Source organism: Ambystoma mexicanum, chromosome 2p (assembly GCF_040938575.1).
Source record: "Ambystoma mexicanum isolate Mex_15411 chromosome 2p, UKY_AmexF1_1, whole genome shotgun sequence".
Classification (NCBI taxonomy): Eukaryota; Metazoa; Chordata; class Amphibia; order Caudata; family Ambystomatidae; genus Ambystoma; species Ambystoma mexicanum.
Genome location: NC_090923.1, coordinates 343,278,319 through 343,305,363, shown reverse-complemented (window position 1 = coordinate 343,305,363; position 27,045 = coordinate 343,278,319). Strand labels below are relative to the sequence as shown.

Below are 27,045 nucleotides of genomic sequence, written 5' to 3'. Positions count from 1 at the left end.
GACCTGCTGCATTGGGGGAGGGAAAGGAGAAAGGGGGTAAGGGAGAGTGGGGACAAGTCTGGATTGTGGGGGGGCTTGGTTTTGAGGAGGAGATGTAACGATGGTTTGTAACAATTTCTGAAATGCTAACAAATTCAATTTGGAAAACAAACCATAAACATGATGAAGACGCAAAATTGTTAGGACATGATCATCCAAGTGCTCTAAATTGTTATATTACCAAATTGTCAATGGCTATTTTAGAATTTGATCCTGCTTCTTCTTGGGCTTTTATGCAGATATTAACACATTTCCATATATGATACACAGCCGCCATAATTACCACTGATTCTGCACCATTAATAGTGCTCCAAAATTGATCTCCCTTCCTCTGATGTGCATTTACAATAAACTGTGCGTAACCCTTGTCGTAATATTTGTAAAGTTCTTGACACTGTGCCTCATTACAAGTCTGGCGGTAACCTTGACGGTAAAACCGGCAGGTTGCTGCCGGACATGCGATATTTACCGGTACCTGGCTTTCCGTAAACACCGGGGGATTATGACCCTGGTGTTCCTGGAAGTCAGGTCGCCGGTAAATGGTAAATCCCCATTCCCATTTGAGTTCCGTAGAACTCGATGGGAATGGGGATGACGGTAGCACCGGTACCGTTAATAACAGTGCTGGTGCCACTGTCAAAGTCTGCGGGCGGGTGCCGTTCTGCCGCCGCCAGGTCAGACCTGGCGGCCAGGAGGCCTGCAAACCTGTTCTCTGCCAGTCCGGTAACAAAGGTGCAGGTAAGCCTACCGGCAACGTTGTTACGGGAAGGGTCATAATGACCCCCACTGTGTTAGAACATGGCGGGCAGTCTCAATTTCAAGTCTGCACAAGAGATCTTTTTCCACCTCCCTGTATGCTCCAGTGTGGGTAATACGCTTAAACGCAGGTAGGTTATACATTTTCAGATTAAGTTAGACCAATATTTAACCAGGTAACTACTGACATGGAGGCCCTAATTGCATGCTTGCAGCATTCTGTGGGATGTATTGACCCACTCTGCTATACTATGCGGCATCGCCCTGCCAGTCATGGTGAAAGAAACGGCAACTGTTAAGGAGAATTCTCTAATAAGGCTAATTTCCCAAACCTAGTGAGTCCCCCAGCAGCGTTGCTGGATTTTTGGGGTTTGTTTTCTTCTCCTACTAAGAGTGAGACTCTTTTCCTCCCACTCTTAGGCATGATTTCAGGTATGTCTCTGACTTTTTGTGTGCTTTCGAGCTTTGGGGTCTTTTTCTCAATAGGGTATTATCTGTTTTTTGTGTATGTGTTACACAGCACCCTCAGTGCAGTAACACAGGGGTGTCATAGTGACCCCCAAACATAGACTCCATACCCTGGGACTGACTACTGTCTCCCAGGACATGTAAAGTCACCATTGACTTTACTAGTCCAAAATTGTGAACAAAACCAGTACAAACCATCATATTGTGGAAGTACTGGAAGGGGTTAATTCGATTGCCCCAGGGTCTGTTTCCAAGGGGGCACTGTCCAGTCCCCCCTTGTCGAGTTTCTAGCTGGTGGCAGTGGTTACCACGCAAAGTATTCCACCGGAATATTTCTTATGGGATTTTCCCATTGATTTTAAATGCACCACTTTTTGGTGCAATGTTAAAGATACCGCCGGTTTATTTATTTAATATTAAATCACTGGTTGGGTCTTTTTGCCAGAACTCTTTTCTAAAATGGCGTTTGTGTCCGTCTCTGTAACTCCAACCCAGGTCGGGCCCTTTGTTCCACTTTTTGGCGGGCTTCTCCACAGAAGCCCTCCAACTGGTGACACTCTGTCTGGATTCCACAGAATGTGTGGGTGGGGGAACGGGCACCCTGGACTGCGTTGCCTTAGCAACTCAAGTCGCACTCTGTTCTGATTGGGCCAGTGGTGAGCCGCCCGGCTCACCACTTAGCATGTTTGAGTGACAGCTGGGCTGTTGAATGGGGGTTTTTCTGCATAAAAGCAGGGCTTTTGGGACTGGAACTTCAGAAGTTGCCACATGACCTAAGAAATCCGAAGAGGTGAGAAGCTGAGCCATCTGCAACGACGACACCACCGGTGGAGCCCTGCTGCAACGACCTCACCACTTTCCCGACGACAAGAGATGATCTTCTGCTGGAAGAGTCTTCTCCATCTGAGCTGGTGGGATCAACCAGTTCGCCATTTCGTCTCTTGGTCGAATCGCCTGTGCCAAGCACCCGGCGGCCGGATAGCCAAGCTGCACCACCGTGACCGCGAATACCAGGAAAGCACCTTTTCACCGACTAACTCCGCGGCTGGTTTCTTCCTTGGGCAGTGCAACGACTCCAAGTTTCCTCCTCAATGAGATCCTCTCTTCCCCTGGTCGAAACCACGAACTGCACCTGCTGCCAGGAACAACTGCCACCGCTGGAGCTTCCTCACTCTTTAAGGTACTGTTTTCTACCTGGCCTCCCTTTCTTCGGTTTGCCCAAGGTGACCCTTAAATCCTTGGCTTTCCAACTGGGTTGGCCCCCAGACCTTCTAACTTTGTCTTTTGACCCACCCCAACCTCTGTTGAACATTTCTACAAACACTTGAATACATTGCTAAACCGTGTGATCTTGGGCACATTTCACTGTGCTCCATTCAAAGTGGGCCTGGCCTATGAACTTTGGCTCTACAGTATACCCTGCCTTCAGTAACTTGATTTTGTCTCTTAAAAGTGTTGGGAACTGTTTTATTTTTATGACCTGCCTTTTTCTCTCCCTTTGACCTAATTATTGGAGTGCCATCTAAGTTACGCGCTCACCTCTGTTTTGACAAAAAGTGGTGTTTTAACTTCATAGTGCTAGTGTATTTCCTAAAGTGTGTGTTAAATAAATAATTATATACTTTTGATCCAAAGCTCTGGTCAGTGTTTGCTTGTTCTACTGTGTTTTTGGCCCTATTGTGTATCCTCTGTATACTGCCTAACTCTTCTTGAGAAAAGTCTGACTGCTCAGCCACAGCTACCAGGTAAATCTGGGTGGTACAGACTGCTACCAATTGGGTTTACTGCTTACTCCTGTTGTCTTAATCTTCTTGCAGTGGTCCCTAATGGAACTGCACAGGATTCTGCCTAACAGCAACATTGGCAGCAAAGCCCTTGTGCATGCCAAAAACCTATAAAAACCGTGTGCTTCAGCACACAAAAAGAGGAATGCACAACCTGCCACCCATGGTGCATGTGCGGTGGAATAGAGCACACCCTGCAGAAATGTGCCAGTGGGCTCCATGACCAGCAAACAGAGTGCAGAGAGAGAAGCAGCACTTTGCAAGTGAAACCCAAAATGTGCCTACAAATGACATTTGCTTTGTTGCCAACAACTCCAAAACGCCTACAACACAACACTTCTTAACATTAAAAATCTTGCCTTGTTCTAATATTCATGTATCTTCTGAAGTATTGTGAAATATTTCAAAGAAGGTAGCAGGCGCTCCTCTCCAGAAAGAACATGGCATGATAACCTGTTCTGAGATGAGTGTTTGCAGCACACGCTTTACCAGACGTGGACTCCCTGCTCACTGTGCTCAGAGAGACAAAGCTTCACCTCACTGATGAGGCCCAACAAGGCTGAAACACGTGTATGGGGTTGCTTTTGGTACTCTTGTTCAGAGCGGAATTGCCATAGCATTTCGGTGCTGGACTGCCCATGTGGGTGGGACAAAGACTGGTATGCAAATGGATATTTCCCATCTGTGAAAGGTACAGTGAGCAAAAAGTGTGTGCTGCAAACTCTCATCTCAGAACAGGTTATCATGTCATGTTCTTTCTGAAGAGGAGTGCCTGCTACCTTTTTTAAAGTATTGTGAAACATACCAAGTCCTAATGTGAAGAGCAAAACATGCTTCAGACTAACCGGATTGTTTGAAAACTGACAGCACATGCCCAAAGTTTGGGTGCAGTACCCGGGGCTACCTGAATGACAGCTGTCAGAGGAGTTGCTGATGAAACTTTAAAGTGAGCTAAAACTAAAAGTCTGCTGGATTAGCAAAACATAGAAAGGATTGTTGCCAAAAAGGAATACAGATTTTAGTTTTGTTTTTGATCCCACAGATTTTAAGGCTAAGAAATAAATGTATTTATGTTTGATGCAACACATGTGGTTTTGGCTGGATTTAAGAGGTTAATTAGCCTGGCTGAAGCTGCAAGAACTGGAAAAGCAGGTTTTTCTCCTAGGAGCAGGGCCTTCCTCTCAGCAGAAACTCACTGGGAGATGTTAATTGCGGGTTAGAACAGACTCTTGTCTACAGAAATAGAAGGAACAATGACAAGCTTTTCAGCCCAAGAAACTGGAGGTGTGAAGGTGTGAAGGTGGTCGTAAATGCCTCCTGGAAGGAACAAACAAGGATGGGGATGCCCTTGGACTCCCAGGAGAGACAAAGGGATGGAGCCAAGCGACCAACTGCTGTTAAGAATGAACAATGAACAATTTTTAAAAGACTCATAACTTGTTATTCAAATTGGTGAAAATTATAAAATGGACAGAGTTGTTGATTTCATTTTTGGCTGCACGTGTGAAGAGATGGTAGAACTGTGTGACATGTTCTGGACAGGAATGGCAGAATATGTGGTTTTATGCAAAATGTATTAATGGTAGAATTGTGAAAAGTTACACGCACATTCCTTTGTGAAACACATTTCTGGAAAGTTGCATAAAATTGGGAAATTGTATTAATAGCGAAAATGACGAAATTCGGTAGAAAGTTGACACAAGATCCCACAGCTACAGGATTTTGAGCAACAGATGCTACATAAAATATGGCATCTTTGTGTGTGATTTGTATAAAGGTGACCAATGTAAAAATGTACATTTAGTATCAAATCCGCTTTTGAGACCAGTGGCTAAAGGGATGTCTCTGAGGACTGTAAAGCAAACCATAAAATGTGACATCATCCGGCCTTGATCCAATCACTCAAATTGCAAGGCGGGGATGAATTGTTGATCATATCCCAGCTCACAGAGCCAAGCTTAGCTAAGTCGGCCCATTACACCCACTTTATGATGTTATTTTAGAGCATAAATAGAGACAGCTGACACACATAGGGACTCGCAGATCCACTCACTTTCCTGATCCAGCATTCTACATCCAGATTTAATATTCTTCCAAATCCAGAGGCCAAATCTCTTGCCAGCAATAGAGAACTATTGATTTCAGCAAGGCCCAAATCCTCCAATGTTTTCTCTCCACCCAGTGAAGAGCTGTGTGGTGTGAGAAGGCCTTTTAAACCTGTATCCTGAAATTCTCTGACTTGCCACCACTCGGCTTGAATGAGGAACTCGCTATCCAGCTGATTGAAATATCCACACAAGAAGGACAGATCCTGTACAAAACCGGTGACCGGACCAGCTGATTCAATCCCGTGCCTGAGGTACTGTTCTTCCTAGACCAAATCCAATCCCTGACCAGAACTGACGGTCCAATTAATAACTTATTTTGTAAGTGTTATTAGGAAGAAAAGTGACCCTAATATCTCTGCATAGTGTTATCCCAATCTCAGTTCATCCTATATGCAAATTCAGAATCATAGTATTGTCAGTACGTTTCCTGTGCTGATTTTTCTCATTTGTTTGATAAAATCATAAGTCATTAGTGATTTTGAGTAAGAAAAGTAGATCCCTGAACGTAAACTAGAGGATCACACGGGAAGGGTTACGCTGGCCACATAACTGGGATCGAAGTGGATCGAAATTCCCGTGTGACATTCTATTTTTCATAGTCATAATCTAGTGTAAGCAAACCCATCTTTCATTTTCAAAACTGCATTTCTGTTTTCCATTCTCGCAACAACGATTCTTACTAAATCCTCTATAACTCCCTCAATTTTGGTGATAGAAACGAAATTGCAACTCCCATGTGTACCTGACATCCATAGCTACCCAAAACAAGGAAAAGTCTGCTGCAAATTCCCAATCTTAGAACATTTTACATGTGTAAAATAGCTTAAATTTCTTTCCGAGTAACACTTTAAGATTTTAAATGTTTTCTTTGGACTAAATCATTGTTTGTGATGGTGTGCAACTGTTCCAAGCGGCTCCCATAGGAATGTACAACAATTTAAGTATTTTTGACCATATTTGGTGTTTTTGTCCAGTCATTTCTAAAGACACTTTTAAAGCCAGACTGCAGCTGAAAAGTCAATTCAGTTTTGCTCTTGTGTTTGAAGGGGGATAATGGGACTGATATTCTGTTTGATTTGTGCTATCCCTGAATACCTGCTCTCTCCTCCTATCTTTTTACATTGCCTATTGGGGGTTGAGGGGTGATATAGGGGGAACCTCTAACCATGGTGCTATCTGATCTAAACCAACACAAAAGTATTATTTTATGTGCTGCATTGTTTTGCTCATTACTTATTCCTTGATTTCTAAGGCATTAAAGATATTATTCAGTGTTCTGTCACCCCATTGGTGATTGTTGTTTACCGATTAAAATATATTGTGATAAAATTTTAAATACATAAAGAAATATTTACCTTTGCAAACTAGCCTGATTCCTAGTTCCGTGTGACCGGGGGAGGGAGGGTGTTCCAGCAGAAGGGTGTGATATGAGTGGTATATCGTTCAGAATATTGAATTTATAGACGCAAATAAATAAGGGTTTCAGTTGTGCACTACATGCTGGGCTTTGACTTGGGTGTGTGCCGGATTGAAATCACTTACAATTCTGCATACATGGGTTTGGCCGCAAGGAGATCTAAGTTGTTACACACCTATAGACCTTGTTTGGTTCTATTTTTTACTATCATTAACCAATTTGGGAGGTTCATCTGATCTTCAAGTTGCATATTAATAAATGGCAGATGCCCCAGTGCCGATTGCCTCAACCCTTTTAGAAATACTTTACTACGGTCTAAGCTGTCCTGTCGTGCCAGGCAGTAGTAGAGGGAGTTTGGAGTCTCCACAGAGTGTTTTATTGTAACATACAGTTGGCATCGTTGTATTATCCAATATGTTTTGAGCGATTGTACACCCAACTTGCATCTCAGGCTTTGTACGGGAACTGATTGGGGAACTTCTACTATCAATCTAAGTATTCTACCCTCCAATTTATCTAGCCATGATTTCATATCTTCCGAAAGGATTGCCAAGCCGTGTAATATAGCTAGAACAATTTTCTTGCTATACAGAGCCACTTGGCATTCTAAGTTATTCCCACCCTTTATCCGCATGATCTTTTTGTAAACAAGCCATTTTTTCATAGCCTTAGAGCCCATAATGTTGCAGTAGAAATCCTGAGAGGTGTATTTATCTACAACTTCAAGGGGACTTCAGTACAAGTACCATTTCTAATTATTAGATTTTTATCTTTGTCCCAAAGTCATAATTTTGGTTTTTCCAATATTAATCTTTAAATTATTTGACCGTGAATATTTTGCAATGTCCAATATGGAGCGTTGGAGGCCAATTGCTGTTTTGTCTAGAAGAATATTATTGTCAGCATAGCTGAGCCATTGTACCTTAATAGCACCCAGCTTCTTGTAGCTGATATCGCCTCCCTCATATTGCTCACATATAGGTTATACAATAGGGATGCCAATGCACATCCTTGCCTGACCCCGACATTCGTATGAATGTCCTTGGTCATCGCCCCCTCGTGGATCAGACAAATTTTACCTAACAGTGAGAGACCACTGAGCTATCGTTATTGTGATCCCTCATAAAGTTAAATTCAAATGGATTGTGTCCTCCCACGTATTCCTCATCTTTGATATATAATATCCAGCTTCAGCTGCTTTGGAATTTTTCTTTTTTTCGGCAAAGGGCACTGTGCGTCTATGCAGTCGACTCGATGTCCCCCGATAGCCTCCGTCTCAAGGATGTCATAATTGAAGGCATATATAGTTTGTGCAGCACCCGTTTGCTTCAGTTCCGTTTTTTCCGAGTATGCTTACGATTCGAGATCTATGGCGCGCTTCAGTATTTCCTTCGACACCGACTACCCCGAAGACTGGGTTTAAAAAGTGTCAAGACTGCAATGCCAGGATGTCACTGACTGATCCGCATCGAGTATGCTTGTGGTGTCTCGTTGTGGAGCACAAGACCTCGGCCTGTTCAAAGTGTCAATCGATGACCAGAAAAGCTCTGTTGGAGCATAAGGGGAAATTGGTGATAGGTAGATTCCCTAATAAAATCCCCATTGACTACCCCTTCAAAGAAACCTTCTTCTGACGATGTGAGAGGCAACTCTCCTAGAAGAAAGAAGGCAAAAATGTCCAGGTCAAGGAGTGGCTCCTACCCCTCTTTGTCGTCGAGGAAGTCGAAGAAGATGCACCCTAAGTCGCCTACTTCGACATCCTCATCTGACTACTCTCCTGAGAGAGCTATATCCTGTCCATTAAGGCCTCTACTCCTGCCGAATGGTAAGCATTCAGTCTAGAAAAGCTTAAAATATTTGAGTCAGAAATCCTCAAGCCATGCTCCTATTGCGCCTTCTGAAGCTGGTAAGGAAAGAGCTCGAGCCAAATTCTGCGCGCACTTGAGCCCGGGATGAAGGCCAGATCCACATTGGGAGCGGTTCAGACCACGACACAATGAGAAATCATCCAGGGATCCTTCGAGTCATAAGTCGAAAGACAAGTCGAGGTCGTCGACGCCATCAACACCAGCAGCGCCATCTACGCCATCGAAACCTTCCGTGCCATCAAAGTCGAAAACGTCTTCCTCAGAGACATCGACGACTCCTCGAGCATCGGGCTCGAAATTTGAAAAGCCTGAGTCAGATGAACATGCAGATGCATCTTACAGCTAGTTAATGACCAGAGTAGTGCATTAGCTGGGATAGAGCAGACCTGCCCTCCCTTTTGAACAAGATGACCCTACAGACATCCTTGATAAAGGTTCTTAAATGGATCCCATTTTACCTTTTCTCATTGCTCTTCAGAAGATAGTAAGTGCCAATTGGGAAGCACCAGCGTCAAGTCCGGCAGAAAATAAGAACTTGAGAAGAAATTACCGTCCATGAAGTAGTGATCCCAGCTACTTATCAAAACACCCTACCCTACCCTAGACAGTCTGGTGGTGCAGGCAGCAACCGCTACATTGAAACAGGTAGCCTATCCGACCATGCCACTGTATAGGGATGATAAAAGGGTAGATGCCTGGTCAAAAAAGGTATTTTCCTCTGTAAGCATGGCTCTTAAATCAGCCAACTCCACATGTGCCTTGGCAAAGTTTTCATACACTCTATGGGACTGGATCTCTAGTGCAGCTGAGCATATTCTTGAAGACGAGGAATGAGACTGTTTCTTAGGCATTGTTAAGGATGAAAAGGAAGTCATGTGTGAGTCTCTTCAGTCGGGTCTGGATTCTGCTGACCGCTTCAGCAGAGCCATGGCGTCAAGCACTGTAACTCGCAGATTTGCGTGGTTAAGGAAGTCTGGATTTGCACAGAATGTGCAATCTGGACTCCTTAACATGCCTTTTGAAGAGTCTCACCTTTTTGGCAGCAAGGCTGACGAAAGCCTTGAGAAGCTGCAGACCTCGAAGGCGGCAGTCAAATCTTTGGGTGCCGCTATTAGGCTGCCTCAGCCTTTTCGCAACAGTGGACTGCCTTGGAGGGGTAGATCCTTTCGCTATTACTTTTCAGTTGGAAGAGCAAGAAAAATGGCTGGTCAAAGAGGCCAATGACGATTCCATTGTGGTGGACGAGGGAGAGGTGCAAAGCCCGCTCAAGCAGGGGCATCTTTACCAACTGCCACTGCTTCAGCCGCCTCAAAACCTCTCTGAGGTCTTGAGTCATGACACCCCAGTGGGAGGCAGACTGTCCCAGCATTTGATAGAATGGCGAGACATTACTTCAGATGCTTGGACATTAGAAACCATAGCCCAAGGTTATTGCCTTCCCTTCATTCAGAGACCTCAGATCCATTCTGTGAAAGATCCAGATCAGCTCCTTGTGCAGGGAATTTTGACCCTGCTAGAGAAAGGTGTCATAGAGCCAGTACCTGTAGCGGAGAGGAACAAAGGCTGATACTCTACATATTTCCTAATCTCCAAGAAGGACGGAGGACTGAGACCCATCTTGGACTTGAGATACTTCAACAAGTTCCTCAGAAAGGACAAGTTAAAGATGGTCACACTTTCTCAGATCCTTCAGGCCCTCCGAATCCAAGATTGGAGGGTGTCATTTCACCTTCAAGATGCTTATTTTCATGTGCCAATCCATCTGAAGCACAGAAAGTACTGGAGGTTCGCCGTTGGCGGTTCTCGTAATCAGTTTCGAGTTCTGCCATTCGGGCTGAACTCCACCCGGGGGTTTTCACCAAACTGATGGTGGTGGTGGCAGCGAGTCTCAGGAGAGGGGGGATTCACGTCTACCCCTACCTGGGTGATTGGCTAATCAGGGCGCGTTCTCCCGAACAAGTCCCGGATCATCTCAACGTCACCTGCCACTCTCTTCACAAACTGGGCTTCTGTCTCAATTACAAGAAGTCCCATATGACACCATCTCAAAAGCTCCAGTTCATAGGGGCTATACTACTGGATACAATCTTGGGAAAGAGCTTGCTACCCGAGGTGAGGGCTGAAGACAATCTGCAGATGGTCTCCCAAGTTTCAGAGTGCCCAGCGTCTCCCGCCCTTTGACTTTTTGAGGTTGCTCGGCCTCATGACATCTTGCATTTTTCTGGTGCCAGAGGCTCGCCTGAGAATGAGAACCCTTCAATGGGCTCTCAGGACACAATGGTCTCAATTCTCGGGCAACATGTCAGACCTACTTCAGGTTCCAAGCAGGGTATCACACGATCTCCTTTGGTGGGCCTGTGAGGAAAACATTCTGAAGGGAGAACCTTTTTGGCAACCATGGCCGGAGCTAACAGTAGTGACGGACGCCTCACTCCCAGGGTGGGGAGCCATGCCAACGATCTACCAATCAGTGGTCATTGGTCTCCATCTGAGTCCAAACTACACATCAATTATTTAGTATTAAGAACAATCAGACTAATGCTGAAGGCTTTTCTGCCCTCTGTTCGGCGAAAGAATGTCCTGATAACAATGGACAAGACAGTTGCCATGTACTACCTCAACAAGAGAGGAGGTTTAGGGTCACTGCCACTTCTGGTTCTGGGCAATTCGAGAAGAAATCTTTCTGTCAGCAGTTCACCTAGCCGGAGAAAAGAACACAGCAGCGGACGCTCTGAGCAGGTAGAGCACAGCCTCCCACAAGTGAGAACTAGCTCAGGAAGTCCTTCAAGAGATCTTCACCCTTTGGGGAACCCTTCAAGTGGATTTGTTTGCAACCAGTGTCAACAGGAAGTGCTAACTGTACTGCTCCAGGGAATTTCCCCCAAGAGGAGCCCTAGGAGACGTGTTTGTGGTGGACTGGGAGTTTACACTCCTGTATGTGTTTCCTCCAGTCCCCGTCATTCCTCACTTGATCAGTAGGTTGAGAAAGTTCGGGAGACCCATGATCCTAATTGCCTGGATTGGGCCAGGAGGACGTGGTACCCAGACCTTCTGGACATATCCATCTGCCCTCCAATATGTCTTCCTCAAAGAGAGGACCTTCTCTCGCGAGAGGAGGGTCAGGCTCTGCATCCAGAGGTCAAGACACTCAGCCTTCACGCATGGTTTCTGAGCGGTTGAGACACAAGGATTGGGACCTCCTGAATGACGTAATGGAGATTTTGCTTTCGGCCAGAAAGCCAGCAACAAAATCTTTGTACCGCTGGCGTTGGAACAAATTCTGCAGCTAGTGCAGGAACAAGAATGTGGACCCTTTACTATGCAAAAACACCAGAGGTGTTATCCTTTCTACTGTACCTAGCCAATGTGGGGTTCCAATTGGGGACCATTAAAGGTTATTTGGCGGTGCTATCCATCTTCAAGCGCTCGTTTGAAGAAACTTCATATTTTAAGATACCTTTGGTGATGCCATTTCTGGAGGGACTCGCTAATGTTTTCCCTCCATCTCCCTTTCAGGTTCCATTTGGGTCCTCAATCTGGTGTTAAATTGTCTTATGTGTGCACCATTTGAACCAATTTGTTCCTGTCCTTTAAGGTTACTAACTTTCAAGACTATCTTGTTGGTAGTACTAACTTCAGCACGTGGAGAGAATGAGTTGCAGGCACTATCCTCTAAACCACCATTTATTGTGTTTCACAAGGACAAGGTCGTTCTGAGGGTTAAGCCTTCATTTCTACCTAAGATAATTTCAGACTTTCATATAGGACAAAAGATTGTCTTACCCACTTTCTATCCTCCACCTCATCCTGGCAAGAACGATGAGAGTTTGCACATGCTCAATCCACGTAGGGCTCTGAGCTTCTACATTTCAAGGTTGTTGAAACTTTGTCTGGATGACCAACTATTCATAGGTTATACAGGTCATAGACTGGGTCAAGCTGTAACAAAGCAAACCTTATTCAGATGGATTATTCTAGCAATTTCAGAATGCTACAGGCTGGCGGGCAAGGATCCGCCAGAATGCTTGAAGTCCCATTCCACTAGGGGCATGGCTACTTCCTCTGCTTTGCAAAGAGGTTTTCCTTTTAAAAACATTTGTGAGACAGCTACTTGGTCCACAATACACACTTTCACTATGCATTATTGCCTTGATTCTACCCCAAGTCAGGATGGAAGCTTTGGAAAAGTTATCCTCGATTCTTTTCATGGAAACCATAGATTTCAAAATTCTTACTCCCTCCACCAAAACTAACACTGCTTTGGGAATCTATCAAAGATGAGGAATACGTGGGAGGACATAATCCATTCAAAGAACAAGTTACTTACTCCTGGTAACGTTCTTTCGACTGGATTTTCCTCCCACATATTCCTCATCGCCCTCCCAGCCTACCCCTCAGTAGAATTTCCCATGCTATTACAGCGTTCGCTCCTTCAGAGCCTAGTACGGTCAAACCTGTGTTGATGCGGGTAGTTCTACTTGAGAATGACATGAAAAAACCTAACTGAAGCCAACGGGTCCTGCGTGTGCCAAATATGCCTTCGATGACATAATCCTCAAGACGGAGGCTCTCGAGGGATATCGAGTTGACTGCATCGACCGCCAGCACCTTCTGCCGACAAAATAAAATTGTTAATTTCTTTCCAAAATTATAGGGCTCGATAGTGCATGTTCAAAAACAAACACTGCCCTTCATTTGGGACATAAAACTCATTCAACGTGAAAGTCACTCCTTCCCATAGTCCATTAATAAAAAGGAACTAGCTCGCCTTGTACCCTTTCACCACTACGATTGAAAATCTTAACCTTTCTCTTAATAAAATGCCCACTCCTTCTTTTTTCTTCAGTTTTGCAATGGGAATTTCCTAGAATAGGGCTTAAATGTGTCATGCTTTAGAGAGTAGGTTTCTTAGATTATGGCCATATCAGCATTTTCCCAGCTAAGAAATGTGGGAGATTAACTCTTTTGTTGCGGGAATTAAGCCCCCTCACATTAAATGTGATATGCTTAAATGTTATGGGGCGATAATATACCTAATCATATTGTATGTTTTTGCTTTACACGGCTGTTTACTAATTCTTTCTTTTCTTTTTTAACAATATTTCTGATGCTTGTGAATCTACTTAGAATCACATGCTGTACATATACTCAGACATCAGCAGAGAATTGCATCTTTTTTTCAAAGATCAAAAAAGGGACGTCAACATTGGCATGACTGTAACACTATCCCGATTGTGGCATGTAGTGGCATGTAGTGTACCCAAAATCGTTCATGCATCGAGTCCCACCAGATTGTTTTTTTCCGCCTATCTAGTCGGTTGCTTAATGCAGTGCTCGTTATAGAGTTTATATTGCTTTGTCGTTGCTTAGCAGTTCTCGATACGTTTTCCTCAACGGCTGTCTCGACGACTACTCGACATCCGCTCGACGACTGATCCTGCCTCACCGATGTTACATCTACCGGCGACTCAGTGACTGATCTCTTCTCGGCCTTGTCCTTCCGGCCCAGCCTTACAGTAGGGAGAGTGGGGTCCTATTTTACTGACTTTCTCTTGAGAATGCCTCTTCTTTCCTCCTCCTCTTATTTTTTTTCTTGCGCATTTTGCTTTAAAATAAGTTAAAATCTTATACAAATTCATCAAACATCATAACAATTGTTAGGGAGAATTCTCATAAATGGCTGATTTCCCTTACCTAATGAGTCCATCAGCAGCTTTGCTGGATTCTTAGGGTTTCTTTTTTTCACCTGATAAGAGTGCAAACCTTTTTCCCACTCTTACATGTGTTTTGCTGTGTGTGTTTTTACTATTTGTGTGATCTTGGGCTCTGGAGCCTCACCTACTCCATGAGCATCATTTTTATGTGTGTTACACAACACCTTCAGTGCAATGACACAGGATTGTCTTTTAGACTTCACACTGAATCCATTTTTCTGGGACTGACTACTGTCTCCCAGAAACATGTAAAGTTGCCATTAACTTTATGTAGTCTCTTTAAATCACAGACCCAGTACAACCCATCTTACGTGGAGTATTGGAAAGGGTTAATTATTATCCCTTTTTGTCTGTTTCTCTTGGAGCACTGTTTCGCTCCCTTTTCATCAAGACTTGGCTGGTGGCAGTGGTAACTACCCTATTTTTCCTACCACGATTATCTTATATAACCATGGTATTGTTTTAGGCTATTTTATTAGCCTGGAACATAAACCCGCATGACCAAATATATTTTATTTTGTCTCTGGCTGGGTTTATTCGCCATTTCTTTTTCTTAAAGTCTTTCTCGTGTTTTACTCTGCGCACCAGACCAGGTTTGGTCCCTTTGTTCGCCGTCTTTTCGCGGGCTTCTGCACAGAAGCCCTCCTTAAGCCGCCTGAAAGTCTGGGTAGGCAGGATGTGAGGGAGGGGTCTTAGGACCCCTGCCATGGATTCCCTTGGTAACCCAAGTCGCACTCCTGTTTGATTGGCTGGGTGACTGTCCTTGCCACCAGCTCCAGGAACCCTGTGCTTGCGGGCTGCTTCCACTTCCCGACTTCTTTTGCTTATTTTACTACTTTAGGCACTCTTGGGACCCACACCCCTCGGCAGCATAGGTGTCTTCGGTCCGTTCTTAACCACGGAGAGTCCCATGCACTCCTCTGTCCCTTGGCTTACTTCTGTACACAGACCTCGGGTTGCAGCATGGTCACGGTTCTGCAGTCACAGCCAACAGGCGCACCTGGGAAGACTTTTAACCTCAGCACGTCTCTCTCAGTGCAGCCACGACAAAATATGGTTTGTGAACAGAGGACTCTCTCAGGACTTGCAGGTGACATCTGCTTTCCTCTTACCCCGGCGTCACTTAAGGAAACACACTGCCTCATGAACTGCCAGCTTTGTGCTTTTCTCCTTCTGCTATTACTACCAGCCTTCCTGCTCCTGCTCCAGCTCCATTCTACTTCCCCTCCTGCTGCAGCTTTTTATGCTCCTTAGGTGGGGCAATTGATTTCAGGTGCAGGCCCTTATTGTTAATTGCCTGACCATGGCAAAGACTGGTCGGTGTAAATGCCTGTCCTTCCTTTCAGCCCTCTTCTTCGTATCAGTCCCTATGGGATTCTGGGACATACACTTCACTTTAGTGAAATCGGGTGTTTCTACTTCTTTTATAGAAATACGGGTAGATTTCATTCCCTTAGTATTTTCAAAAGAGGTATTGTAGGTTTCAGCCTTATTAGATGCAAGAAGATGTAGAGAAGATTTGTGCTTTTGATGTAATAGGTTTGGATGTTAAAACCTCAGGTTTTACCATCTTAGTTTTAACAGGAAGTTGAGAGATGTTATTTATGTATTTGTTTGTTTGCTTGTTGGGCGCTTATACAGCAAGTAAAATACTGTTTCAAAGTGTCCACACAGCGAAGGGAGGGAACAAGGGAGTGAAATACATTACAACGCAATATTTAATACGAGCAGTGGAGGGAACAAGGGAGAACGGACAAACCTACTATGCCTTGTGAAGATATTAACACGACAATAGGCCATAACCTCTTCTGGCATGCTGGTAAAGAGTTTCCCCTGTAGAGGAAAAATACAGTGCCTTATCCCACGGTTCTCCTCACTACCCTGGGCCCTGTCAACACCCAGGTGATCCTCCTGCAGTACACCACCACAGGATTGGGATCAGTAAGCGTCTGCCCTCTCCTTGCCACCTGGCAGGAGACTTTCGGAAGGGTGCTGGTGAGGGATCTGCAGAACAAGAATATAATTCTATCTGTAATCAATCTTCATGGAGCAGCAGTTTTCTGTAGTCTGGCAGAAGTAATGCCTCTTCTCCAGTCATATGTCTCTGATGATATGTCTTCAAAGGTAGATAAGGTTTGTGTTTGGTAAGAAATCGGGCCTTGTATATAGGAACGCGCTGAATATGTGTTGCTTTGTGTTAAATGCATGGATCTTCATTGTCACATCTCTGGGCCTGGGGGTAGATTCTCCACTTATTGGGCCCACCCTGTGTACCTGATCTAAAATAATTTATTTTGGGGCCAAATGAGGTAAGGTAGCAAGAAACATCTCTGTTATCCTTCCTTTATTATATTGCGCCTCAGTTTCCTCAATTGGGCCATAAACATGTAGGTTCTTATGACAATGCCGATTTTCGGGATACTCCAAAATGGGCAGGGCCAGATGCAGCATTTCCCTAGTTTCTTCCAACTCTGACTGGCTGGCTGATATGCACTGCTGGAGATCCTGCACCTGCCTCACTATTTCGATGTTGCTTTCTCTAGTACGTAGCTGGTTAACATCTAGCTTAATATTCTTATTTGGTTTACGTATTTCAGCAGTTGCTTCTTGAATTTCTTGTGTTACCCACTTGACTACGTGGAAATAGTTGCCCATAAGTCCGACTTGGTAATAGGAATGTCAGGTGAGCTCTCTGGTGTTACAGGTTTTCCAAGGCTTGAGTTGAGGAGCTGGACTCCTTCAGATCCATATTTAACTTTCTGCTTGCGTGACCAGGTGATGACCAATAAACAAGTAGTTTTGCCTCTTGCAGTGTGCTTTGTAGTCAAGTGGGAGGTGGGGGATGTGAGATGAATCCTCTTACTTAGCTATATGTTACTTTACAACATGAAGCCTGTGGATATGAAATGGGTTATCATGTATCTATTGGAACTACAGCAGCGGTGGAAGGTCAACCAGTCGCAAGAGGGAGTTTCCTAGAAAGCTGTAGGTTTTAAGTGGTAACCCAAGTCCATAGTTCCAGGATATATTTATATTGCTTTAGTGCATAATATGTTTAAAGCGTATGCAAGTTAATTATTTATGCATGGTGTGTTTCTTTTTCTTTTCTTAATGGGAAAGATTTGTTTTAAGGTATCTTGTTCAATTTTATATTGTTAAAGGAGTCCTGTAACCTGAAATGGAATTTAGGCAAGAAACTTGGACGATTGGCAGTTAAAACTCAACTTGGGAGCTGCTTGACTGGTTATAGTGTTTAGTGAACTACTTGATATAAACCTGGATACCTTCATCTGCCTATTAAGAAGGAAAGAGCAATCACCCCTGACCATCGTCCTTTTATGAGTTTGATGGTTTCTTTTTTAAATTCGGTATTGCTGATGTTCGTCATTAACAGTTTTAGCATAATGGAGAATACACATTTAAAATTTAAAAGAAGTGATGTAAGAATTAAATGGATTTGTAGTCACTCAGTTTCATAATGTGTATGAGTTTTAATCAAATGTGCCTGCAATCTGCAAATACACCAATAATTTAAGACTGCTCAGATTACAATTATCAGTAGTCAGTATTATTAGTCGTAGTCATACATTATTGTTTAGTTTACCTCTTCTGTTTTGAAATATTTAGTCTGTTTTGACCAATTGACGGCATTTTGAAATATGTACATGATATTTATTAATGTGGTGTATATTTTTTATATTTTAATTTTAAGGGTGTCTTCACTGCAGCACAGGCTGTTGATAAAACAGCGGAACTCAGTCCACTGGCCTTGTTTGCTTTCTTTGTGAACCGATGTAAAGAAAATCTTCATATTGTGGTGGCTTTTAGTCCAATTGGAGATGCTTTCCGTAATCGCCTACGGCAGTTCCCATCACTCATCAACTGCTGCACTATAGACTGGTTCCAGGTAGGTATGAGCACTCTTTGTAAATGTCTGTGTTACAATTGCCACATTTTCACCATAGTTTGAGATTTGTATTGCTATGTTTAATGTACTTTGGCAATGTACAGGGGCGGCCACCCATCAGTTCTCCAGATATTTTCACCTACAGCACCCATCAACCCGAGCCAATATAGTCAATAGTTTTGGCTAATGAGAATTGCTGGCTGAAGCACAGTTTGCCAACCCCTGTGAGGGCTTGCATTTGTATTTATCAATTATAGAACTGTGAACATCTGTGTGATGTAATGAAGATATTAATCACTGTTTTCAAAAAATCTGGCATTACCTAGGGGTAACAGCTCCATTTTATTTGTAGGTTTTTATTGATGCATTTTCTCTTAGAAAAAGAACATCATAGTTGTGGAAACTCTTGATTTTGTAACCCTTTTTTTTACATTTGTATGTGCTCTTCACCACTCCTCGAGTGTTCATAGGTTCTAATCAGTGCCTGCGCCTGGCCTCCAAGTCATACTGCTGCGGCCCGTGGCGTGGATGAGGCCTTTCATCTGAAGATATCGATCCTTCTCCAGGGAGACCGATCGCCACCCATCTCTGGGCCAGGCAAACCTCTGAAGCTGTTCACGCGCCAACTGAAGCGCCAGTGAAAGAGATTGCAGAGAAGTCTATCTTCCGCCCTGCTGCACGGCAGATCAGGGGGACCAGTGTCGACCTGGCCCTGCCTTCTGGAGCCGACACCTAACATCGCCTGGGGAAGATGCCTACACGCCGTGGAGTGCCCCCCCTCCCGCACGCTCGTGCCAGCGCCCCCGGGCTGGGCCCTGTGACACTTCCCTGCATTGACCCTGGAGTGAGAGGGAGACGCAAGCGGAGTAACCTACTCTACACAGGGTCCGGGAGTGCTGCCCTGTGGCCCACTGTCACGTCAGCTAGCCCTCAACACCAGGTGAGCAGGGACCTTGTGGTGGACTGGGGGGAACTGTAAGCACACGACCCTGGTGCCCCAGAGGCGCTCCCTACAGCTGCACTATGACTGCCCCCCCTTGAGAACCTGTCTTAGACCCGGACCTCTGACAGCTGGGTGGTGGCTGGCGCTTCCTCGCCCCAGAATCTTCATTTCAACCTCAACAGGGGTTTGGCTGCTTTCTGCGGGGCCCCCTCTGCCAGGGGAGACATTTGGCCGTGCCACGTGGCCTCCTCCTACAGTGATATCCTCTCGCTCTCCCCCTGCTGCAGAGGCACCCCCCCTTCATACGTTTGCAGTGCTGTTCCCGGCCAGCGCTCTTCAGAAAGTAGGGTGACACACCGCTGAGTGGACTTTCAGCGTATCGGCCCCCTACCCCGAGGATACGAGCCTCCTCACATCCTCTCACCTGCTAAAGCCTCCTCCACTGCCACCACCATATCTGCGAACACCCCGAGGAGTGTGGATACCTGATACTTCTCCATTGCTCTGATACCTGAGTCTCCACACCTCGGTCAACAGCAAAGCTTACTGGTCGCATAGATCCCCGAGCTGATTCCCACCCCGGGCACCCAATATAACTAGATTACTGGGGGCACATGCGAGCACCAGGGAGGGGCGACAACCTGCACTGAACCTGAACCAGGTCCGTACGGTGGCCCTAGAAACCCACAAGCCCCAATTCGGCACCGGCCTGCGCGGTCCCTGCCCTGGCCTCACTTTTTGATCACCTCCAACAGTAAGACAATCTACACCCCTTCTCAAATGCCTAACAGACTGAAGCCACAATCTCTTTCTTCAAACAAGGCTTATATCCTCTGACCTTGTCTGGATGCACAGCGCCTGGTGGAACCTTCCCCTTGAGGAATCACAGTTCTACGTCCCGATCCTTGGTGGGAGTCATTACAGCCCCCCTACCCCATTGATTGGGAGCCCCCTCTTGTCCGAACGAGCCTAGCTATGATGCCCTCCGATGGACTGGGCAAAATCACTACAAAAGTTTCGGTATTCCCCGTATCAGATGCCCGAAGTACGCATCATGCCTGCTACTGAGCAACCAGAAGCAATGGATGCCCTCTTGATGAGTAGGGGAATGTCAGCCCTTCTGGAGGAAATCCGTGGATTCAGGGCAGGCATCAGTAGAAGGCTAGACTCCTTGGATAAAAAGGTAGACTCTGTAGATGACTGAGTCCAAGCCCTAGAGGCACACCAGTCCTCGGTGGACCTCTTTGAAACGCAAGTTGATATGCGCCTGTCAGAACTGGAGGGGATTGAGGAGAAATGCACCCTGAAACTTGATGACTTGGAGAACAGGGAGCGCCGCAGTGACCTGAGATTCCTGGGAATCCTGGAACGAGAAGGAGAAACCCAAGCAGACATCATCAGGATTGTGAACTCAGTGATTAGTAAGCTGTTTGACGTGGGCAACACCAGTGAGCCAACCATTGACAGGGCGCCCAGAGCTATGAACTAGGTTGTGGTCCGACCACGGTATTATGTTTAGGAATAATTTTGTGGAGCCTGCCTGTGTTGTTAGGTAAGATTCAAAGGGGGTAAGTGGACTTATCGCCGCCTGCCATATGTGCGCGGTCACCAACCAGTAGCAGAGTTGTTCATATTTATATCTGTCTTTATTGGTCAAGCCTAACAGGGACTTACATTCCTCATACAACCTCACTTTTTGTTCGTGATACATATACCCTATTTTCCGGCACCCTGCTTCATCCCATTTCCTATATGTTCCCTTCTCCATCCCCAGAGGGAAGTCAGGGTTGCCAAACATGGGTTTTAATGGTGATGGGTCTTGTGTCAGTGTTCCCTTCCTTGTTGCATCATTCCAGACATCCAGTGTTGCTTTCATTACCTTGCTTTTTTGAAGGTTTGGATGTCTGATGTTTTTCCCCTTCCACAGAATTCTTGACAGTGGGGCGCCTGCCACAGCTCTGTCCTGGGAGGCCCATATCTTTTGCACGTTCCTGGGGACCCATTCCCTCAATACCCATAGTTGAGCTGCCTCGTAGTACTTGTGGAAGTGCTATATGGCCAAGCCTCCCATTTGTATCTGTGCAGTGAGGACCGTTCTAGCTATTCTTTTTTTTTGCCTCCATATGTAAGTCATGGTTGCTTTGTTCAAGGCTTTAAAGTAGGATTTGGGGATTTTGATTGGAAGTGCCTGAAAGAAGTACAGTAGCTTGGGAGTATGGCGTCACCAGGATGTTGTAAGAGGATTCCATCTCTCCAGGTCTTGTTTAATCTTGTTTAATCCTCCCCAGTAGTTGTGGGAAGTTCTCCTCATAGAGTCGGTCTACTCTATCCATTAGGGTCATTCCCAGGTAGGTCACCCCTTTGTCTGTTACTCTTAAGTGTAGGGAGGAAGCCAGTCTCGTTAGCGCTTCTCTGTTCCCTGCTAATACTAGCATGTCCGCCTGTTTATCTTAAGGCCTGAGATTGCGCCATATTTTTTAACCTCGTGCAGCAATGTAGGGAGTGGCTTTACTAGGTCCGACACAGCCAGCAGCATGTTGTCCGCGTATGCCACAACTTTGAGGGAAATCCTGCCATTTCTATGCCTCTCGGGGTTACCGATTCTCTAATTGGAATTAGTGGGGGTTCTAAGAAGATCATGTATAGTAGCGGGGACATGGGGCATCCCTGCTTCGTTCCCCGGCCAATGTTCATTTTGACTGTAATTTCACCATTATTGCGCTTTGGGTGCTGGGGGAGTTATAAATAGCCTGGATCATCCTAATAAAGGGTTCCCCGAAGCCCATGTGTTTCAATATACGGAAGAGGAGAGACCATTTCACCCAGTCAAGCGCCTTCTCTGCGTCCAGCGAGAACAAGATTGCTTGGGCCTGTGAAATCCCTGTCTTTCCCACTAGGTGTATTATTCTTCTTATAGTATCATGTGTTTGCCTGTTTGGAAGAAATCCTGACTGATACTGATGTATTAAGTTTGGAAGCACCTGTGTTAGCCTGTTTGCTAGGACATTTGTATATAGTTTTGCATCCAGGTTGATCAGTGCAATTGGGCGGTATGACCCTGGTAGCTCTGGATCCATTCCTGGTTTATGGAACGCTAAGATCATTGCCTCGTTCATTGAGGGGGTGGTATTCCTACCTTCTTTAAAAGTATTACATCGTTTTGTTAGAATTGGGGTTAATATATCTATGTATTTTTAGTAGAATAGTGTTGTATAGCCGTCTGGGTCTGGGGCTTTATTTCTGGGTAGTTCTAGAATGCATTTTTTTTACCTCTTCTAGTTGAATTTCTTCATCCAGCAGCTTTCTATCCATTTCCGATATTGTTGGAAGTATTATGGAGTTTAGGTATGTTTCTTGTTCCCTATCTGAGGGGTTCTCTGAGGAATAGAGTGCTTGGTAGAATTCTTCAAATGTGTTTCCTATCTCTCTGTGTGGTCCTGCCACTGTTTACCATTCTTTTGACTGTGTGCGAGTTTTGCTTGGCTTTTAACTGTCTAGCTAGGAGTTTATCCGCTTTGTTTGCCTTGGTATAGTACCTGTGCTTCAGGTAAAGAAGGTGCTTTTCTGCCCGCTTCGTGCGTGGTGTGTCTAGTCCTTGCACATGTCTTCTTAATGCTTTTATTAGTTGGTGGATGGTTTCTGTGCTATTTGTTTGGATTTCTCTGAGCTTCCCTTCTAGGTCTAATTGCCATTGACGCCCCTGTTTGACTCTTACCGCTTTGAGCGCAATGAACTGTCCCCTTGTGACGCTTTAAAGGCTTCCCATAGGGTTTCCCTCGAGGTCTCCCCATTGTTGTTTTCTGAGAGATATTCCATAATACTTGTTTTTATCATGTTCCCCAATACAAGGTCGAGTAGTATATTGCATGGGATTTTCCATCTTCAAAGGCCCTGCCTTTTAGGTAATAGAGATAGTTCCGCCCATAGTGGAGCGTGGTCAGCCACGGGTATAGATCCTAGTTCTATCCTCTGGAATTTCCTTCCATCTTATATGTGTCTCTTGGAGCAATAGGATATCATACTTTCCCGTTTGACGTATATGTTCAAGCTTTTTCCTTTTTATCGGGGTGTTCAGCCCTAGTACATTAAAAGTCAAAACCTTTATCCCTACCATTTCGGGTCCATTCCCTTCCCACATTTCTCTTGTCTCCTTTTCGGCACCGTCTTATCCCTTCTGGTTAATCCCCCACACCAGGCAGTTCCTCAGCCCCCTATCCCCTCCGCCTATACTGTTCCCAACTTGTAGAGTCTGATCTCCCTGTTAGGCAGAATCTTGTGCAGTGCCCTTAGGGACCACTACACACAATTAAGACTACAGATGGCAATACAAGTTTTACCTTTGGTACAAGCCTGTACTACTATGTCAGAGTGGTAGCAGTGGCGGAGCAGCCAGGCTTATCTCAAGAGTATATGAGCAGTAGCAGAGATTACACAAAGGGGCCACAATTAGTGTGACTCAAGCAAACACTGACTCAAGGTTTCAGGTAAAAAATATATAAGTACATTTATTTTTAAACCATTCATTATAAACACAACACTTCTATTAAACTCAAATAAAAGCCACATGTTAAATATACAACTAACCAATTCACTTTGTACAGTAAGTCTCCAGGTAAGTACCCTGTGTTTGAATGAACAGGTGTTTCGAACAAAACACGTTACCGCGAATACGATTGCGATCACTTTTTGACAGTTCGGTCTACTAAATAAACGCGTATCCGTGACATGAAATGCTACCGGGGCAAAAAACACACTTAGCACCCGAGATACCCAGAGGGAGTTGGAGGCAAAAAAAAATCACAGGCAGTATGATGGTTAGTCAGGCAGAATCAAGAAACACTCAGAGACAGGAGTTCAAAAGTCAAAGGGCCGGAGCCAGGGCCGAAGATCACACAGTCAGACAGTTCACGATTCAACGTAGCCAAAGTACTTCGATATTGTCAATGTTTGGAAGCAAAAGTTATAAGAAGGAGGGAAGACAAGGGCAAGCCTTGGAAATGAAGAAAAGGGATTCACCCAGTTTCCTCAAGTAGAACACAGTACCTTGTTCCAATGGTGCAGCTGGTGCCCTGGCAGTTGTTCCTGTTGGTTTCCCACAGACCCACGATTCCTGGAGCTTCGTTGTGAAGGAGGACGTCTGAATGAGGTCTGCACCACACAGGGATGAATCCGGCAGCAGCGACAAGGAATAAAAGGTGCGCTCCTTAAAAACCAGAGAGGCTCTTTAGATGGCTATCCGGACCACTACAGCAGCGTGCAGCGATTTCGACCAAGGAAGAGGATCCTCTGGCTGTGGAAGATGAGCTGGTTATCCCCACCAAGCTCAAGGGAAGAAGACTCCGGACTGGATCTTCTCTGAGTCGTTGAAGGGAAGATAGCTCAGGACTGCAGCAGGGCTTCACCGGGACGGGGTATTTGCAGCAGCCGTCGTTCTCTCCGCTTCTCTTTGGTTCCTTGTAGTTCCAGTGGTGACTCTCTGACTTCTAGCCCAAGAGACCTGCCTTTTATGTGAAAAACCCCCATTCACACAGCCTGGCTGTCAATCACCCAGCAGGGGGGTTGTCCAGCCCGGACAACTACCCTGGCCAATCATGACAAAGTGCGACTTGGGTTTCCTAGGATAGCCTGTGCAGGGGGTGGCTATACCCCTCCCTCACATTCAGCCCCCGCCTTGAGGAGGGCTTCAGAGCAGAAGGCCGCCAAAAGACAGTGAACAAAGAAGGCAAACCTAGTTTGCCGCGCAAAGTAAAACACAAGAAGGACTTTAACAAAAAGAAATGGCGAATAAACCCAACCTGAGCCAAAAGAAAGATGATTTGGTCAAGCGCGTTTATGTTCGAGGCTAATATAATAGCCAAGAACAGTACCACGTTTATCTAATATAATCGCAGTAGAAAAGTTAGGGTATATACCACTGCCACCAGCCAAGTCTAAATGTTAAAAGAGCGAAACAATGCTCTAGGAGGTACAGATAAAAAGGGATACGAATTAAACCTTTCCAGTACTCCATGGAAGATGGGGTGTACTGGATCTGTGGTAGATTGACTAAGTAAAGTTAATGGTAACTTTCCCCTTTTCTGGGGGACGGTAGTCGCCTCAGAAATGGAGTCGAGGGAAGTCTCAAAGACAACCCTGTGCCACGACACTGAAGGTGCTGTGTGACACACAAAAAGAAGAGGGCTACTAAAGTTTAGTTTAGTTTAGTTTATTATTTGATAATGCGCACCAGGGGTAGCCGGGCGCAGCAGTCATAAGAATACTTAAGCTTAAGGTTACATACATAGGATACATACGGAAAATGAAGTGCATGAAATATTAATGAAAATGCAAAACAGGTATACAGATTGAGCAAGCTATGAAAGCAAGATCCAGAAAATATGGGTCCCTTATATGGGATAGTCTGTTGTCAGGTGACAAAGGTATCAAGGTAGTTAAATATGAAAATCGATTCACGCCTAGCGCAATTGTGGCTCATCATTGGTCCAGAGCCAACTTTTCACATTAAATCTAGCGTAGGGCAGGGTGGCTCTCAGTGGTGTGGGGAGTGCATTCCAGGCGCGGGCCGCTCTAACAGGGAAACTTGCCCCACCGCTTTGGATAGTCTAAATCTGGGTATTTCAAGTAGGAGGTGGTTAAAGGCTCTAGTATGATGAGTAGGGGATTTTCTAGTCAGTCTGGCCGAGATATAGGGGGGCGCAGTATTATTGAAGCCTTTATGGGTGAGGGATAGTGTCTTGAGGAGAACTATATCACTAATTTTTAACCAGTGATGGTCTTTCCTAATGTTGGATATGTGGGCTCTGCGGGGTATGTCCAGAGCTGCTCTAAGAGCATTGTTCTGCAGTATTTGCATTTTGTTTATGACAGCTTTGCTGGTCCCTGCATAGAGGGCATTGCAGTAGTCCAATGTATACATTACTAAGGCATTGGCTAGTGTAATGCAATTAGTTTTGGAGAGGTAAGGTCTGCAGGCCCTTATTAATTTACAGGTGTAAGCATGTGGAGGACGCTAGGGAGTTAACTTGTGTTTTGAGGGATAGTGTAGAATCAAGGTAGAAACGAAATGTTTTTACCTCAGTTACCACTTTGATTATGTTGCCATCTATGTTGAAGGCACAGTAATTCGGGCTATGTTTTTTGAGGTTAGAGTCGGAACCCAGGATCAGTATCTCTGTTTTATCATCATTCAGGCAGAGGCCGCGGGAGGCCATCCATGCCTAAATGATGAGGTAAATCTTATTTACTAGAGCTGTGTCTTCGACGGAATTGCCAGATAGTGGTATGAGGATCTGCGTATCGTCCGCGTAATTGGTATAAGTTACCCCCAGTCTGTCCAGTTTGTCGAAGAGTGGCTTAGTGAAGATATTGGACATAGTAGGAGAGACAAATGAACCTTGTGGGACGCCACATGTGATTTGTATTGGGTCCGCTGAGGCTAAAGGGGAGAACACTCTCATCGTACGGTTGGCTAGGAAGGATTGTACCCAGGCTATAGCTTCACTTGAGAAATGGGCGGCAGACGCTAGGTGGTTGCATAACACTAGATGGTTCACTAAGTCAAAGGCCGCCGATAAGTCAAGGAGGAGGAGCATAGCTGTTTTACCTTTATCCTTCAACTCATCGATTTGTGTCTTAAGATCGATAAGGGCCGTTTCAGTGCCATGTAATGGTCTGAATCCAGATTGGCGAGATCCTAGTAGTTGGTTCGTCTCGAGATAGCTTTGGATCTGGAGGTAGGCTACTCTATTGATGATTTTGAGGAGAAAGGGGACTGTGGTGATGGGCCTATAGTTGGTAGGGATAGCTGGGTCAAGGGTCTGTTTTTTGAGGAGGGGCAGTACCCAGGATTCTTTAAGGTTCGTGGGTACAGTGCTAGATCTAAAGGAAGCATTAATTAGTTTCGAGACGAAGGGTGCTAAATCTCTTTCTGCGTCCTTAATGACTTGTGCAGGGCAATTGTCACCTTGGCATTTAGAAGACTTCAATGATAAAATCACCTTTTCAGTTTCCAAAATGGATATGTTAGTAAAGCTGAAAGGTT

General features: G+C 45.1%; 1 protein-coding gene across 1 annotated transcript in view; it reads left to right on the top strand.

The window, feature by feature from the left end:
- DNAH12 (dynein axonemal heavy chain 12) overlaps nt 1-27,045 on the top strand; it is a 3,791,933-nt gene that overhangs the window by 2,262,803 nt on the left and 1,502,085 nt on the right. The window contains exon 45 of the mRNA XM_069643677.1: nt 17,867-18,061. Within this exon, the coding sequence (XP_069499778.1) occupies nt 17,867-18,061 (195 nt within the window). The remainder of the gene's footprint in view (nt 1-17,866; nt 18,062-27,045) is intronic.